General features: G+C 45.0%; 2 protein-coding genes across 9 annotated transcripts in view; one reads left to right on the top strand and one right to left on the bottom strand.

The window, feature by feature from the left end:
* Positions 1-236: 236 nt before the first annotated feature.
* NAA38 (N-alpha-acetyltransferase 38, NatC auxiliary subunit) overlaps positions 237-16,619 on the bottom strand; it is a 24,379-nt gene continuing 7,996 nt past the window's right edge. Inside the window, exons 3-5 of one of the 6 annotated variants that reach the window (XM_082604792.1) lie at positions 934-1,284; positions 566-749; positions 237-393 (exon numbers count right to left, since the gene is read on the bottom strand). In XM_082604792.1, the coding sequence (XP_082460918.1) occupies positions 281-393; positions 566-749; positions 934-1,014 (378 nt within the window). In that variant the 5' untranslated portion in view covers positions 1,015-1,284 and the 3' untranslated portion in view covers positions 237-280. Of the gene's footprint in view, positions 394-565; positions 1,285-1,972; positions 2,055-16,619 lie in introns of those variants that run through there. The other 5 variants (XM_082604791.1, XM_082604790.1, XM_082604787.1 and 2 more) reach the window with 5 other exon arrangements.
* CYB5D1 (cytochrome b5 domain containing 1) overlaps positions 1,291-16,619 on the top strand; it is a 17,382-nt gene continuing 2,053 nt past the window's right edge. Inside the window, exons 1-5 of one of the 3 annotated variants that reach the window (XM_082604786.1) lie at positions 1,291-1,846; positions 1,940-2,016; positions 2,147-2,365; positions 2,967-3,093; positions 3,687-3,736. In XM_082604786.1, coding sequence (XP_082460912.1) covers positions 1,687-1,846; positions 1,940-2,016; positions 2,147-2,365; positions 2,967-3,093; positions 3,687-3,700 — 597 coding nt within the window. In that variant the 5' untranslated portion in view covers positions 1,291-1,686 and the 3' untranslated portion in view covers positions 3,701-3,736. Of the gene's footprint in view, positions 1,847-1,939; positions 2,017-2,146; positions 2,366-2,966; positions 7,180-16,619 lie in introns of those variants that run through there. The other 2 variants (XM_082604785.1, XM_082604784.1) reach the window with 2 other exon arrangements.

Raw genomic sequence — 16,619 nt, 5'->3', positions numbered from 1 at the left:
TGGAGCAGCTGCGTGGGAGGGAAGATGGAGGGGCCCATCCTGGGGCCCGTGGATCCGAAGTTCAGCCTGTCCCCCATCCCCACCCCGAACCTGAGGGAACCTTTGGCAGTCCTGGACGTCCAGGTTGTGGAAGGAGGGTTGAGAGTGCTCCCGACCTCGGAGAAACCTATTCCTCTACGGATGAGGTGTGTAATTCCTGTCCCAGAAACCCAGCTACACACAGACACAAGTCACGTCGGTTATAGATTTAATGAAGTCCGAAAGGCATGCGCGATCGTGTTCAGAGATAGGGAGGCCCCGCCAGGCTCTCTCTCTGCACCTCAATAGAAACGATGTGGTGCCCAGGTACCATGGCCAGGCCCAGCACACGGGGTTCCCCGGCAGAGAAGGAATCTGGAAAAAAGAGTCAGAGCATCAGAGAGGCAGGCCAGCGTCGGCCCCGTCCCTTCTGTGCCACGACTTCTAGTCCCAGAAAATAAGGGGTGCAGCCAGGCACTTAGGGGGAAATGCTTTGCGTGAGGCTCCGCCGCATTCCCAGGCGGGTGTGCATTCCCCGGGCACTGACCCGACGGCTTGAGGAACTCCTGCGCCGAGCCCAGGATAACATTGCAGTCGCGGTCGGTGCAGAGGAAGCAACCGACCAGTGTCCGTCCATCTGTCATGCGAATGCGCATAGTCTTGTTGAGCAGCGCCTCCAGCTGCTGCCTAGCGCGCGTAGCCGGTGAGTCCTCGCGCTCCCCATCTGAGTCCTGAGCGGGGCGGGACAGGCGCTCAGACCGCGCCGCCCCGGCTGCTGCCCGCCCGCGGAACCACAGCTCCCGACAGCCCGCGGGGCGCTCACACGGAGCCCAGAGGCTGCCGGGAGCTGCAGTTCCCCCTCCGCCCCCCCATCTTGCTCCCCGACGGCCCCTCAACCCCAGAACCCGAGCTAACCCCTGCGCTGGAGCTGCTTTGACGCCGGCTGCAACAGCCATTCTCCTCTCGCAGCAGCATGGTTGGTCCAGCTGCGGCCATTTGTTCCCGGGCCTCCTCCAGGCCCTTCAACTTCCTAAGAACCTTTGGTGTCCGGTGGTCTGAGATCTCGCGAGCGCTCCCGACCTGTTTTCTTTCGCGAGATCACCTCTCCTCCTCCTCCTTCTCCTCCTCCTCTTCGTCTCCGGCAACTGCAGAAGTCTCGCGAGCTTCTATTTCGGCGCTGCGGCTCACTGAGGCCTATTACGCTGGATGTACCAAGATATCGCGAGAAGTTTTCAACTCTAGTTTCTTACACATCCTTTAAGGACCCTGGAATTTAGCGAGAATACCTTTTTTCATAATCACACTCCTCCCCTCCCTTGTTTTTCTGCCTCGCGAGATAGTATGTCCTAAATACTCCCTGTAGCCTAGGCCACTGTGAATGAAAACGGAGTGTGTTCTCTTTCCCGCGGAACTCCTGAGGACAAAACTCAAATTACTTGAATGCCTGAATCGGACTACGTTTCCCGTGAGCACGCGCAGCCCACGTTCCTCCTCGCCCATACAGCGTTTGATCTCAGTAGACGGTGGCCGGAAAAGGACAATGGTTTCCATGTCAGCGGATAAACGCGCTCGCCTTAGCTCCCGGACCAGAGGGAGGATGCAGCAGAGAGTGCGTGCTGAAAAGCGAGGAAGCAACTAAAGGAGTCGGTGACCTATAGAGCAAGAGCCATGTCACGCCGGGGCCTAGTGGCCGGGCCAGACTTTGAGTATTTTCAGCGTCGCTATTTCACGCCGGCCGAGGTGGCCCAACATAACCAGCCGGAAGACCTCTGGGTGTCTTACCTGGGAAACGTGTACGACCTAACGCCGTTGGCACAGGAGTACAAGGGTAAGCGCCACACTTTGGGCCAGCGTCGAGGGTGTGTTTGGGGGGTGCTTGGTTCTTAGATGGCTAGCACTGACAGCAGCTGCTCCTTCCCAGGAGACCTGCTGCTGAAACCCATCGTGGAAGTTGCGGGCCAGGACATCAGTCACTGGTTTGATCCAGACACCAGAGACGTGAGTTCTGCTGGAACCTGGGGTTGGGGGGAGGGACACTGGAGAGCGGGATGAAGAGGAAAAGCAGAGGCTAAACAGAGCCCGAGATAGTGACTGCTCTGACCCTCCTCCCCCAAACCCTCCTTAAAAGATCCGCAAGCACATAGATCCGCTGACCGGTTCCCTGAGATACCGCACCCCGTGGGGCCGCTTTCTGCACGTGCCGCCTCAGCTGCCCCGTTCGGACTGGGCCAATGATTTCGGGAAGCCTTGGTGGCAGGGGTCGCGTTACGAGGTGGGGCGGCTGTCCGCCAAGACCCGGAATATCCGCATCATTAACACGCTCACGTCGCAAGAGCACACTCTGGAGGTGAGAACTGGTGCCTGGGGGCAGGTTAGAGGGAACCGAGAATCCCAGCAAACCTCCAAGCAGATCTGTAGGCCAGCAGCTCTCCACAACCGGTGGGAGCTGTATTTTCTTTCCTTTTAGGGGTAACTGAGGAAAGAAGACCACCTACGTCCCCAGGGTTGGGAATTAAAGGTGTGGCTGGGCCACAGGGTACAAGAGACTTTTTCTTAAACCCAGGGTGACAGTTTGTGCACCTTAGTGATGGTTGTCCTCGGAAGCTCTTACATGCTGTGTTTTTGTACAGCAATTGCAACTGGGCTCTCTTATTAGTCTACTCTATTGTGGGGATGAGGTGAGGGGGCAGTGACTTTAGGGCCATTTGTTTATTACAAGTGGCTGCCGTAAAGGCAGGTAGGATTTGGGGGCCATTCGTTGCATGCTGGAGCTCCAACTTTATTTCTGGGACTGTGGAGTGCCTTAAGCTGCTCTCTGCCAAGGGAGGCACTCTGATCCCAGCTTTGGGTTCCTGGCCTTTGCTTGGGTGTGTGTGTGTGTGTGTGTGTGTGTGTGTGTTTGCCCGTTCAACCCACAATTCTGGGTGGGGTGCTTTCGTGTTCTCCAGGTGGGGGCCCTGGAATCAATGTGGGAAATCCTACACCGCTATCTCCTCTATAACGCGCATGCTGCCAGCTACACATGGAAATATGAAGGGAAGAACCTGAATATGGATTATACCCTGGAAGAGAATGGTATCCGGGATGAGGAGGAAGAATTTGATTATCTCAATATGGACAGTACACTCTACACACCTGCAGTACTGCTGTACTTCAGTGATGACCTCACAGAGCTATAGAAAGGGAGATGTAAAGCTCATGTAGGCTCAAGACATATTTTGAGTTTAGCTGTTTCTGTGACCTGTAGGAAAAGAGGTGGGGATGGGGCACGGAGGGTGGTACCTGGACCTAGACCTCCATTCCACTCTGGGAGCTGGCCTGAGGTTCCCATGCCCTACTGAAGTGTAAAGGTCCTATTCCTCGGGTTAGTTACAAGTTACTCTGAGAAAGTTAGGAAGAACGCTAGAAGTGAATTAATTTTTAGGAATGATACAAGAAAATAAAGTATCTTAGATCATGGAGATGTAGAAGAGGATAGTCAGATAGAGCTCAGGCAGAACTTTTCAATAGTCAGAGAAAGAGAAGTCCTACACAGGGATGAGGGATGGAAGAACTTTTCTGCCAATGATGGAAATGGGATGGCTGTAGGAAGATGGGATTTACAAAGACAGGAATAGGAAATGTCTATCACTGGCCATATAAAACTGGCTAATCTCTCTTCTGAATAGTATTTGGCAGCTGAAACCCAAGAGGAACAAAGGAAGTGAACGGTCACCAGGTAATTCAGGCTAGATATTATGCTATGTGCTTTATACACCTCATTTAATACAACTATCCATAAGACAGATACCATTACCACTACTTACAGATAAATCTTCTGAAGCTTAGTAAGATTTAATAGCACAAAAGGCACACTACTTAGTAACCAGGTTGCAAACCCAGGTCTTCCCAATTCCAAAGTCTATGTTCTTCTCAATGTCCAGGCTCACTGCACAATGGGAACCTGTAGGCCTATTGTGTAGTCAGCCGTGGTGTTGTGCTTTTTTGTTTTGTTTTTTTAGTTATTGCCTTTGGAAGGGACTTAGCATAGTTCTGCAGTGGTAGAGAGGACACAGGGAAGGCCAAGTGTCAGCTGAGTAATAGCTATTGAGGCTACTTCATGGTTAATCCTGTAGCAAAACTTCCCTCTGACTTTTCTGAGGCAAAGAGGTGGGTATATACTGATTCCAGGAAAATTAGAGTGGGAAGGAGCTTTTGGATTGGGACACTTTAGTAGGGGGAGCAAAAAGTAGGCAACAGCATGTATATTCATGATGGGCCTGTGCCTCTGAGGGAAAGATGAGGAAGACAGGGTCGACTTTGCCAGATGGTGACTCTACAAGAAGGGGCTTGACAGAGGTGATGTAAAGAGAGGAGCTAATTAAGTCAGAAAACTCCTGGTGTTCAAAAGAGAACAACCATGGAGGGCAGTGGCCAGATTTGGCCCCCTATGACCTAAGGAGGGAAGGGGAATGAGAACCACAGGTGAATTTCTTGACAGTAGCAGGCAAAAAAAAGAAGCAGGGAGATGTTAGTGCATCTTCGTGGAAGGTGGCCCCCTATAAGACACTGGGTAGGCTGCAGAGGAGTGTGCTGAGGGGCTATGAACGGCATGGACAGAGGTGAAGACATCTGTATCCACCTGCAGTTGTTTCATGTGTATCTTGTTTGCTCAGTTAAACCCTAAACTATTTGAGAACCAAAGCTATGCTGTTGCTGTAACCCCAGCCTCAGGGCCTGTGCCTATGGGATCTGCCCAAACTCTTCCCTCTTCCAGGGTTTCCTACTTTAGTACCTCTCGCCAGAAACACATCCCTTTCCTCACACAGCCAGTCACTCTCCAAGTAGATTCTATCTCCTAAACATCTCTGGAATCCATCTTCTTTTCTCGAAGCTGTTATCATCACCTCTGGTCTGGACTGCTGGGATAACTTCCTAACCAGTCCTCCCATTTCCTCTTCTGTCCTCCACACACAGCAGAGTGAGCTCTGAAAAACAAACCTAAACATCTAACTTTCCTCCTTCAGATTCTTCAGTGGCTTCCAGTTGCTTTTGGAATCAAGTGCTAAATCCAAAGACCTTGCATATATCAGCCTCTACCTTGCATCACCCCTCTTTGTTCACTGGCTTTCTGGTCACTAAAGGTTTTCTTGCCTCAGAGCCGGCACACAGGCTGTTCTCTCTGCTTACAACACTCTTCCATTTCCCACCTTGCTAATCCTGTGTTTCTTCCTCACAGAGACTTTTCTGATTTCTCGATGCAGGTCAGGACTTTGTTAAATTTCAGAGCGCTTATTACAATAGTAATGTTAAAATTATGGATGTAATCGGCTGGCTGGCTGCTAGCTTGTAAGCTCATGAGGGCAGAGATCGTGTCCATCTTGTTCACTGCTGTATTGCCAGTGTTGGGCACACAGTTGCTGCTCAATAAATTTTTTTTTTTCGGTACACGGGCCTCTCACTGTTGTGGCCTCTCCCGTTGCGGAGCACAGGCTCCGGACGCGCAGGCCCAGCGGCCATGGCTCACGGGCCCAGCCGCTCCGCGGCACGTGGGATCCTCCCGGACCAGGGCACGAACCCGTGTCCCCTGCATCGGCAGGCGGATTCTCAACCACTGCGCCACCAGGGAAGCCCGCTGCTCAATAAATTTTCACTGAATGATCTCAAATGTTAAGTGAATTCCTCTGCCTCTAATAACTAGTGGATGGGATGTTGTGTCCTGGGGAGGGGCAAGGTGGGACCAAGAAATAGGATGTCTGGATCCTATGCTGTCATCTCTATCCACGGGTTTCTCTTTCCTTGTTCGCCATAGATCCAAAACCAAAAATTACTCCATAAAGGTTCTTCCTCTCACCAGATTTTTGGGGCAGTCGACCTGTCTTTTCTCTATATGGCCACCAGGTGGCTGTAGTCTCCTACAGAGTGAAGGGAAAGGGGCCCGGATGAGGGAAAACACTTCCAAGTTGTAAACAGGTTAGGATTAAAGGTAGCCTGAGGAAACGTACAGGTGAGAGGGAAGGATCAGAAAAAAAGGGAAAACAACATGGGCACTATTCTATTAGCATTAGGTTTATTCCTATTTTTAATTTTTTCCATAAGCACATGCCAGGAAAGGAGTGTAGTTTGAGAAATAAAACTCACGGGATAGGACAAGTAAGGGGTCTGATTACAGGTGTGGGTATGTACAGGGTGAGGCACAGAACTATGGAAGGAATAAAGATCACAAATTTTTAAGATAATAGAGTATGTTCATTTATTCTTAGAGGGTTTTGTTTTGTTTTGTTTGTATAAAGCTTTCTACTAGGAACTACCTTGGTTCTCTAAATATCCAAGACTGGATATTTGCATGAGGAGTATGTAAATAATGCCTCGTCCTAAAACCTAGGAAGTAAGTAGAATATGACTGTAGGTCCTTTGGTAATGATCTCTTCCATTTTGTAGGGAGGTCGGGTGGTGGGTGGTATATTGAAAGGAACGTTGCCTGTCCTCAGTAAATCATAGCAGCTTCAAAGAACTCAATTTGCACATATTTCCTACAAGGCTCAGTCACTATATGCACATATCATTGGGGGTCATAAAAAGGTGTATGTTCTTTGCAGAAAGCTTGCTCACTGAATGGGCTAAAACATACACACATGAAAAGGTAAATGAAAATAGTACATGGTAAAGGACCAAATTATGGTACAGAAAAAGTTTCCACCTTCATGGCAAATCACAATTGGGTTCTTAACCTGGGCCTCCAGAAATGACTTCTAAATATTGTGTGTGTGTGTGCGGATGTGTATTACCTTGGAGAAGGGTGCTGTAATTTCCATCAGTCTCAAAATGGCCCAACCCCCTCTGCCCCTGAAATAGTACACACACACGCACAATAATAAAGCCCCTCAAAAGTAAAATATCAAAGGTGACAGTATGATGTGGTTCCTGGATTCCTGGCACCTGCCTCAGTGGTCTACTTCAACGTGATACACCTGTGTTCCCATGGCAGCAATTCCTAAAACTTTAAGCCTTGGGGCTAAATTTACAACTAGTCTGAAACATTTTACTGCCCCAAATTCTGATCTGGACATACCCTGGAGCTGAGTGAGGGGATCTATCATTTGGACTTGGGACCATAACACCGATTCATGACATCAGGATAAGGTTAATGTACCCAGTCCCCACAGCTGAGTTTAGATAAACTACATAGATGTGTTGCTAATGGGAGAACAGCCACTTTATGATGGAGCAGCAAGAGTGCATGGAGGCTCAGCTGTAGGGAAAGCAGACAATCTGAAACCTGAATGATCTTGGAAGTCAAAGATTAAGCATTCAAAGTACAAATAGATATGCAGTCCATATCTATTTCCCAGGGAAACACTCTCACACACAAAAGCTGGTGAATGAATAAGTGAACTGAGGCCATTAAAATGGGATCAGGGGTCAAGAAGGTTGAGACGAGGAACAATATGGATGAGACACTGCTACAATTAAGTCCCTTTCTTACTGGGAGCAGCCCAGCTCCCACCCTTTGGGAGCTTAATGTTTAGTGGGAACTTGGGCATCCAGTTTCAATCATCTGACTTAATCATCTCCGTATCCCCAACAGCCATATAATGTCTGGCATAGAGTGGCAATAAATACATGTTTGTTTCAGGAATGAATGGTAAATGTAACCCCCACTACTTGAAATATGTGAACTCAGGAGTCAAATATATTCAGACACTGTGGTGTCCCTTGCTACTTGCCCACTCTCACTATTTGAAGAGAGCAGAAGAGATCTGGATAGCGAGTGACATTTGTGCTGATAAATTCTTCCAGTCCTCCTAGAGAACAGTAAGGAGGAGGAAATATTTCCTTGCCCTTAATGAACAGCCTATAGGAGTAGATATTACTCTACCACAATGTATCAGGTGAGAATGTATTTGGCTGCAAGTAACAGAAGGCTGAGCTGGGGCTTAACTAAAAAGGGTTAAATTTTCTCACATAATGAGAGAGTCTGTGGTGTAGTGACTCCACTAGATAGTTCATCAACATCACAGGTTGCTCCTGTTTTTGTCTTCATGATTATCTCCTTTTTGGTTGCTCTACTTCCTGTCTGTATTGTGGGCAGGAAGGAGGAAGAGGGGAAGGATGAAAGGGCAGTGCCTAAATCAAAGCAAAAAATTTTCCCAGACATTCTTAGCAGAACTTTGACTACATCTCATTGATAGGACATGTATTACACAATGACCCTTAGCTGCAAGGGAGTCTGGGACAGTATTTTGTATTGACATCCACAACAAAAGCAGGGACCACTACTGTGGAATGAGAAGGGATACTGGGTAGGAACTAGTGATGTCTTCCACAAGAAGTATGAAAGTGCTATTCATCCATTCATTAACAAAAAAAGTTATTAATAAGCACTTTGTGCCAGGTACTGTTCCAGGTACTGGGGATACAGCAGTGAATGAGACAGGCAAGGCTCCTGCATTACTGGGACTCATACTCTGGTGGGATAAAAAAACATGTAGACAAGATCATTTCAGATAGTGCTAAAAGCTATATATTATGTATGTGTATATACACATATACATATATGAACACAATACACACACACACAAATACCAAAAGTACTATAAAGACAAAGAAACAGAATTACAAGAGACAGTGATGGCTGAATGATCAGAGACTTGCCTGAGATAATCACAAAGACTGATCTGTATTACCTGTAGATCTGCATTTACCTGCATTAATCACTTAATCATCATAACAAACTTAAACAGTGTTTTTACTTACACTGAAGAAAGAAGGAGACTGAAGCACAGAGAGGTTAAGTAACTTGCCAAAGGTCATACTAAGCAGCAAAGGTGGGCTTTGAAACAAGACAGTCATAGGCCACCCACTTACCCACTGAGTGGCATCACCTCCCTGCATGGCAAACATAGGCTGCTGTTCTAGTCACCTACTGCTGCTTAAGGAGCCTCAAGCACCTTTTATAACCTCACCTCAAATCCAAGGGGAAGGAACTAGACCTCACTTTTCAGTGGGAAGAGTGTCAAAGTCACACTGTAATAAGAGCATGCTGGATGTGAGTTGTTACTGTGGCCATTTCTGGAAAATACAATTGACCACAGATGCACTGGAGGCAAAAGGAGGGATATCCAATCAGTCTCGGGTAGGAGTGGAGTGCTGAGTCTTTCTTGAAAACCAAAGTTGGAATCCTGGCCCCACCATCCATTTATTCAATTCATTAACCTAACACTGAGCATCTGCTGTGTATCAGGCACAATTCTGGACTCTGTGAATACACTAAATAAGAAGACATAATTTCTGCCCTCAAGGAGCTTACAGGTTAGTGGGAGATTCAGAGAAGTTTGTGAGCCTCTTTTCACCTTGCTTCTACCTATATAAAAGCAGCCAAGGGAAGTTTTGTTTGCTTTTTGTTTTTTTGTTTTTAATTGGAGTATAGTTGATTTACAATGTTGTGTTAGTTTCAGGTGTACAGCAAAGTGGATCAGTTATACATAGACATGTATCCACTCTTTTTTAGATTCTTTTCCCATATAGGTCATGACAGAGTACTGAGTAGAGCTCCCTGTGCTCTACAGTAGGTCCTTAAGGGGAAGCTTTTAAAGTTCCCCTGTTTAAAGTCTTCAAAGGCTTCCAACTCCTCTTAAGAGGACATAGGACACCCTTACTGTTGTCCACAAGGCCCTGCATGATTTGCCTCTTCCAGGCTCTTCTTTTTTTATTTTTAATTTATTTTATTGAAGTATAGTTGATTGACAACGTTGTGTTAATTTCTACTATACAGTAAGTGATTCAGTTATATGTGTGTGTATATATATGTGTATATATATATATATATACACACACACACACACATACGTACACATATACACACACATTCTTTTTCATCTTTTTTTCCATTATCGTTTATTACAGGATACTGAATATAGTTCCCTGTGCTATACAGTAGGACCTTGTTTTCTGTCCATTCCATTTATAATAATTTGCATCTGCTAATCCCAAACACCCAATCCATCCTTTCCCCCATGCCCAAGCCCCTTCTTTATCCCCCTGTTGGCCTTTCAGTTTCTGACACTCCCCCAGGCTCCTTTCTGCCAAGGCCTTCTCACATGCTGTTCCTCTGCATGGGACGCTCCACCCTCCACTCATCACCTGGCCAACTCCTGCCCCTTAAAGGCTTTGCTTAAATGTCACTTTCTCAGAGAAGTGCCTTGGGAATATCTAAACCCAGTCTGGGGAGATGAGGGAAGGCTTTCTGGAGAACATCATCTCAAGCTGAGACCGGAAGGACGAGGAGGAGGTAGCCAAGCGAAGAAGTGAGAGCGGGTAAGGAGGAAGAGTAAACAGCATGAAGAGCGCAGAGTTTGGCAGTGAGAGTATGTGGAGAGCTCAGACGCAGAAGGAAGTGCAGGACAGTAAAGCCAAGAGGAGACGGGAGGCCTGAAGAGGCTGGGCAGTGGGAGACATGGAGGCCAGACCAGGTCCTGCGAGACTTTGTAAATCAGGTTAAGGTGTTTTTTTTTTTAATTAAGATATAGTTCACATACTATAAAATTCACCCTTTTAAAGTGTACAATTCAAGGTTAAGGGTTTTATGAGGAGAATGTCACGATCAGAATTGCATTTTTGAAAGGTGACTTGACTACAATGTCAAGAGAGAATGGATCGGAGGGGAGAAAAAGAGAGGAGAGAGTGGAGACAGGGAGACTGACGCTATTGCAGCAGTCCAGGAACGAGATGAAGGTGGCCAGAATGAGGTTAGTTAGTGGCAGTGGAGATCAGAGAAGATGAACTGAAGCTAAGAGAGAATCACACAACTCAGTAATTTACTGGGAGGGGGTCTGGGGCAGAGGGAGAAGTCGAGGACGACACCCAAGTTTCTGGCCTGGGCGGAGGGTGATGAATCCACTGACAGAGGAGGGAAACGCTTGGAAGAAGAGGTTCATGGGGAAGGAAGATGATGTGTTTCTAGTTAGCTATCTGAAGTAACTCCAGGACATGCAAATACAGATGTCCAGACCTTACCAGGTGTGTGGTACAAGATCCTGAATAGAGCTCTCGGCTAGAGTTAAAGGTTTGGGAATTACCCGCAGTGAGTAACTGTCAACCAAAGTCAAGGATGAGATCACCTCCAGAATAAAGTGTGATCTACACGCGAGGCCTGGGAGGAACAATACCTACGGGAGGGGAGGAGAAGGAGACTCAGAAGTACGAGCCCAAGTGGTGAGAGAGACCCTGGAAAATGGTGCCAGGGAAGCCAAAGAGAGAGTATTTGAGAGGAGGGAATGATAAACAGTGTGAAATGTCACAGAGTCAAGTAAGGTGAGGACTTGAGCATCCACAGATTTAGTGGACAGCAAAACAGTGGTGCGTTAGAGAAGTCAGACAGTAGATGGATGAGGTATGAATGAGGTCTTCACAGAAGAAATCCAGCTGCAGAGGGAGGAGTTTCCTGGCTTTGTAACTATGCACAGAATACTTTTCTTCTTTTAGGTTCCATTTCTTCAATCACAAAATATGAACAATAGAAGTAAGGATTCACTAAGGACAACAGGCATAAACCAGGACATGGTCACTTAAAAAGAAGCTACCTTACACTGTTGTTGAGAGGATTAAACATAAGGTATGGGGCAATGCCCAGCAGTACTAAAGGCCCTTGGGACAGGCACTCGAAATTTTTAGTTTTCTTCCCTCTCCTTGTGCTAGCCATTCTTTATTTAGTAATGAATGCTTCCCTTGGGATTTCCTGAGAGTCCACACTATTCAGCATCCAGGGAACATCTGTCATGATTAGGAAATTAGTAGACCGTATCTGTGACTAACATTTGGTTTCTAACCTAACAACAGTGTTTGTGCCTCTACTGGGAGAACTGAGTATAGTAAAATGTGGTTTGTTTCATATCATACCAGAGTTGAGCTTATTTAAATAAAGCAGGGGAAAGCAAGGAAATGGGGCAACTATTGGGAACAAGAATAACTAAAGTCAGCCCTTTGCTCCTTCAGTTTAAGGTGTTATGAAATAACCCAGGTTGTCAATCCTCTCACCTTACAAGCATCTTAAGTGAATCTCTCTGAAGTGAGAAATGGCTAATAGTAAACGTGACTGTTTAGAACACTAGCTACCAACTATCAAGTGCCTTATAGCCAGTGCTTTATGTAAGTTAGCTCAAAATCTTCACTACAACCACGTGAGGTAGGCATTAATATCCCTGTTTGACAGATGAGGGAGCTGAGACTTGAGGGATAAGTTGCTTGCCCAGGGTTACTGTTAGTAAAGTGGCAGAACTTGGATTCCAGGTGCTGCCTGAATCCAGAGCTCAAACTCTTCCTCTGATGGAGGCAGTGAATAACTTCATTACTTGGCTCTGGAATACATTTTAGAAGTTATATAGTTTGGGAATATAGCATCTTTTTTAAAAAATTAGTCAATTTTAATTTACTAATCATATCCAATTTAGTCTGAAATTAACTCTCCCTATCCAGAGAGCTAAGTGGGGAAAGGGCCCACGAGCAAGCAAAGGGGCAGGAGGATGACAGCTTGGGGTTTGCCAGGAAAGGGGCACTTCTCCTGAAATATCCAGGGCTTAACAGTAGGTGGAAAGCAAAGCATTCTGGCTGGCCAGTCAGTGAAAACCTATTAAGAAATTGTTAAAAGGCAATGTCAAAGGGGAAAAAAAATGTTTGGTTTTTGTCATTTTGTATAGGACTGTTATATTGTTTCCATCATAGTGGTCAATCAAAGCAGGTCTAAAAGAAACTGGGAGGGAATTCCCTGGCGGTCCAGTGGTTGGGACTCTGTGCTTTCACTGCCGAGGGCACAGGTTCGATCCCCGGTTGAGGAACTAAGATCCTGCATGCCTCGCAGCCTGGCCAAAAACTGGAAAAAGACAAATATAACAATTTGGGGCTAAATCTTCCTTTTCTTCTTCGTCTTTTTTTTTTTTTTTGGTCATGCTGACCAGACCCTAACCCCTGCATCGGGAGTGCAGAGTCTTAACCACTGGACTGCCAGGGAAATCCCTTCCTTTTCTTCTTAAGGTATCCCCTTTACTCAATGAATAGCAAAGGAAAGTATTTAGCTAAAAGGCAGCAACAGAAGTATGAGCAGATGTGAGATCACAGACTCACACAGATCACAAAGACTATTTCAAGAAGGGGGTGTTCAAGTTAAGAACTCAGAAATTTCCTCTTAATTCAGTAACCAGGTTGTTGGTCATCTTGTGAAAGCAGTTTCTGTAGAGAGGCTGGGCAGAGGGTTGGAAAATGAGTAGGCAAGAAAAGCAGACTGAGTGTAAACAATTCTTTCAAGAAGCGTGGCTGTGATGGGCACAGTGAGGTAGGGTGGCAGCTTGGGGTCCAGAGTGTCTCTTTTAAAGTTGGGGAGATTTGAGTACATTTAAATGTGCTTGTGAAGCAGCAAGTAGGGTGGGAGATAAAGGAGAGTTAGGGGATCACTGTTAACCATTACACCCTGAGAAGGTGGCAAGGCTGGGAGCCAGAGCCCAAGTGTAGGCATCAGCTTCGGACAGGATAGGAGGGAGGAAAGGACAAATACGAATACAGTTAAATATGTAGTCTTAGTGTCAGTATTTCAAGGGAGTTCTCATCTGGTAATCTGTCTCCTAGAGGGAGATGATAAGATGTTCTACTGAAGCATAAGATGGAGGAGGTTTGAGGAATCTGAGGAAGGTTTGAAAAAGTCACCATGGAGAACTGAAAGGAAGCTGACTAGGAAAAAGGATTTCTGAGCAGGGACACTAATCTGGAGTGGTCATGGTGTTCTGACACCACGTGGTCACGCAAAGTGCTCCTGAGTGTAAAGAGACAGCCAAAGTGATCCAAGGTTGGGGGTTTGCAAGAGGTAAATAAAGAGGGTGCTGAGACACGGGCAGCACAGTGGCTGAAATGACAGACCATGGAATCCAAGTTGGACAGGGAAGGAGGGGAGAACATGGTAGAGCTGATTAGGAGAAAATGGAAGAATTAAGGGATTACAGGGTCTCATGGGTCCAAGAACAGTGAATCAATGAGACAGCTGGAAGGATAGAAAGCTGTAGCCAAAGTAGGAGGCTTGAATTCAGTATTTCAGAAGAGGTAAGAATTTACTATTTCCTAGAGGTGGGAGAGAGAAGTGGAAATGGTGAGAAAGGTCTCTGGTTACAGCGTCGAGGGCAGGATTGAGCCAAGCGTCAGTCTTCAATGAATGAGGGGAATGATCGGGAGGAAAGCAGATGACAGCCAGGGAGAGAAGTGGAGGGGTAAACAGCCGGACTGCTGGAGCCTTAAAGAAATAGGGCCTTTTCACACAAGATGGGAAACAACCTTGCAGAAAAAGAATTAGATTCCTTCAGATATGAGGTCTGTACCTATGTTTATTTTCCATATTACTGTGTTTTAAACTTTTTGGGACTACCAAACTTGATGAACAAATGTTAGATACTATCTCCTGTTCGCTCTCTCTCCATATATTTTTAAGATTATTTTTTTTAACTTGAAAAGATTTTTAAATTTTCATTATAGAATATGTGTTACTTACAGAAAATTCCAGGTAGAGAAGCATAAAGATGCACAACAAAGATCACTCTTGTTCCTATCACTCAGCAGAAACCAGTATTAACATTTTATCCACTTCCTTCTAGTATTTTCTTACATGGTTGTGATTATACTACATATATGGCTTTATATTGTTTTATGCAATTAACATTAGATCATAAGCATTTGCTCATGTCATTCTGTCAGTGTGGCAAAAGGTCAACAATCAGTAAATCCAGGTGAAGAGTATATGGGTGTTCACTGTACTTCTTCAACTTTTCTGTAGGCTTGAAGTTTTTCAAAATTAAGAAGTTACAGGTGGGGGGAGGGATAAATTAGGAATTTGGGATTAACAGATACACACTACTATATATAAAAAAGATAAACAGCAAGGACCTACTGTATAACATAGGGAACTATATTCAGTATCTTGTAATAACCTATAATGGAAAAGAATCTGAAAAAGAATATATATATAAGTATATAACTGAATCACTTTGCTGTACACCTGAAACACTGTAAATCAACTGTACTTAAATTAAAAAGAAAAAAAGTTACAGGTGGGAAGGGAACTAATCAGAAAGAAAAAACAAGTGAATGATAACACAAGATTCAGGATACTGGTAGGGCAGGGGGCAGGAGAGGAATGTGAAATATGGAAGACCATTACGAGGCTTCAAAGATGTTACTAATGTTATATTTATTAAACCGATATTGAATACATGTGTTCATTTTAATATTCTTTGTGGCTGATGTATGTTATACATACTCTTTTGGACCTGTGAAGTAGTTCTCAATAATAGATATAATTTTTAAAATTAAAAACCTCCTTTCTGGGCTTCCCTGGTGGCGCAGGGGTTAAGAATCTGCTTGCCAATGCAGGGTACACGGGTTCGAGCCCTGCTCCAGGAAGATCCCACGTGCCGTGGAGCAACTAAGCCCGTGTGCCACAACTACTGAGCCTGCGTGCCCTAGAGCCCATGCTCTGCAACAAGAGAAGCCACTGCAGTGAGAAGCCCACGCGCTGCAACAGAGTACCCCCGCTCGCCGCAACTAGCCTGTGCGCAGTAACGAAGACCCAACGCAGCCAGAGATAAAATAAATTTATAAAAACAAACAAAACAAAAAAAACCTCCTTTCTATCATGAACTTAGCACTCCAGCTGTATGAGGTCGACATACTACTTGCTGAATAGTTTCTTACTCAACCTAAACTGCCCTTCTTCCTCCTCTCTGCTATATGGGTCTTAGTCATGTTTTGGGGCCTCCTTCAAGTACAACTACATATGAAAGTCCTTCAGTCCCCCTCCCCTCCTCTCCCTAAGAGCTCTCTTCTCTGAACTCTCAGATTTTTACAGCCCACAGCAATCATCACTACCACATATCCTTAATTAACTTTTTTGTGTGTTTATTTCTGATCTCAAATGTCTCTCCTCCCTCCACCTAACTAATCCCTTGGTCACTAAAACATTTTCAAGTTGCTTTAAAAGATGCACAATGAAAAACAATGAAAAAATATGTTTCGCTTCCTGGTGGTAATGACTACAGTTTCTTGTTTATTCTTCCAGGAATATTCTATGGAAATTCACATTTTTTTTCCCCTTTCATCAATGGTACCATATTATACATGCTCTTCTATAACTTTCCTTTTTTCCCTTCATATTTTAATTAGTTTTTAAACTAGAACCTCACTAATGTCCTCTAAAGTCTAACTACATTACACACATTGATTATACTTTGCTTCCATACTTTTCTCCTCAAAGAACGAGAAATTAGTGAGGAATGATTTCTTTAGAGAAATCACACTACTTTTTGTCCCATTTGGCTTCATTTGTTACTGTAATCATGAGGCTACATAAATTTGTTTACACAAGTAAATACTGGAAAAATTCAAAATTATCAATAAAGCTAAATATCCCCCTTGACTATTATTTCCCAAAAGTAACCATTGTGACCAATTTGGTATGTATATGTCCAGAATTTTTAAAAGAAATTTATATACATATAAATGTATCTGTAGAAACACATAGTATTGTTCTTAGTTTCTCTGAACATAAATGATATCATAATGTATATACTGTTTTGCAGCATGCCTTTTTC

Source organism: Mesoplodon mirus, assembly GCF_964341445.2.
Source record: "Mesoplodon mirus genome assembly, chromosome: 18".
Lineage (NCBI taxonomy): Eukaryota > Metazoa > Chordata > Mammalia > Artiodactyla > Ziphiidae > Mesoplodon > Mesoplodon mirus.
This window is presented reverse-complemented; position numbering and strand designations above follow the sequence as displayed.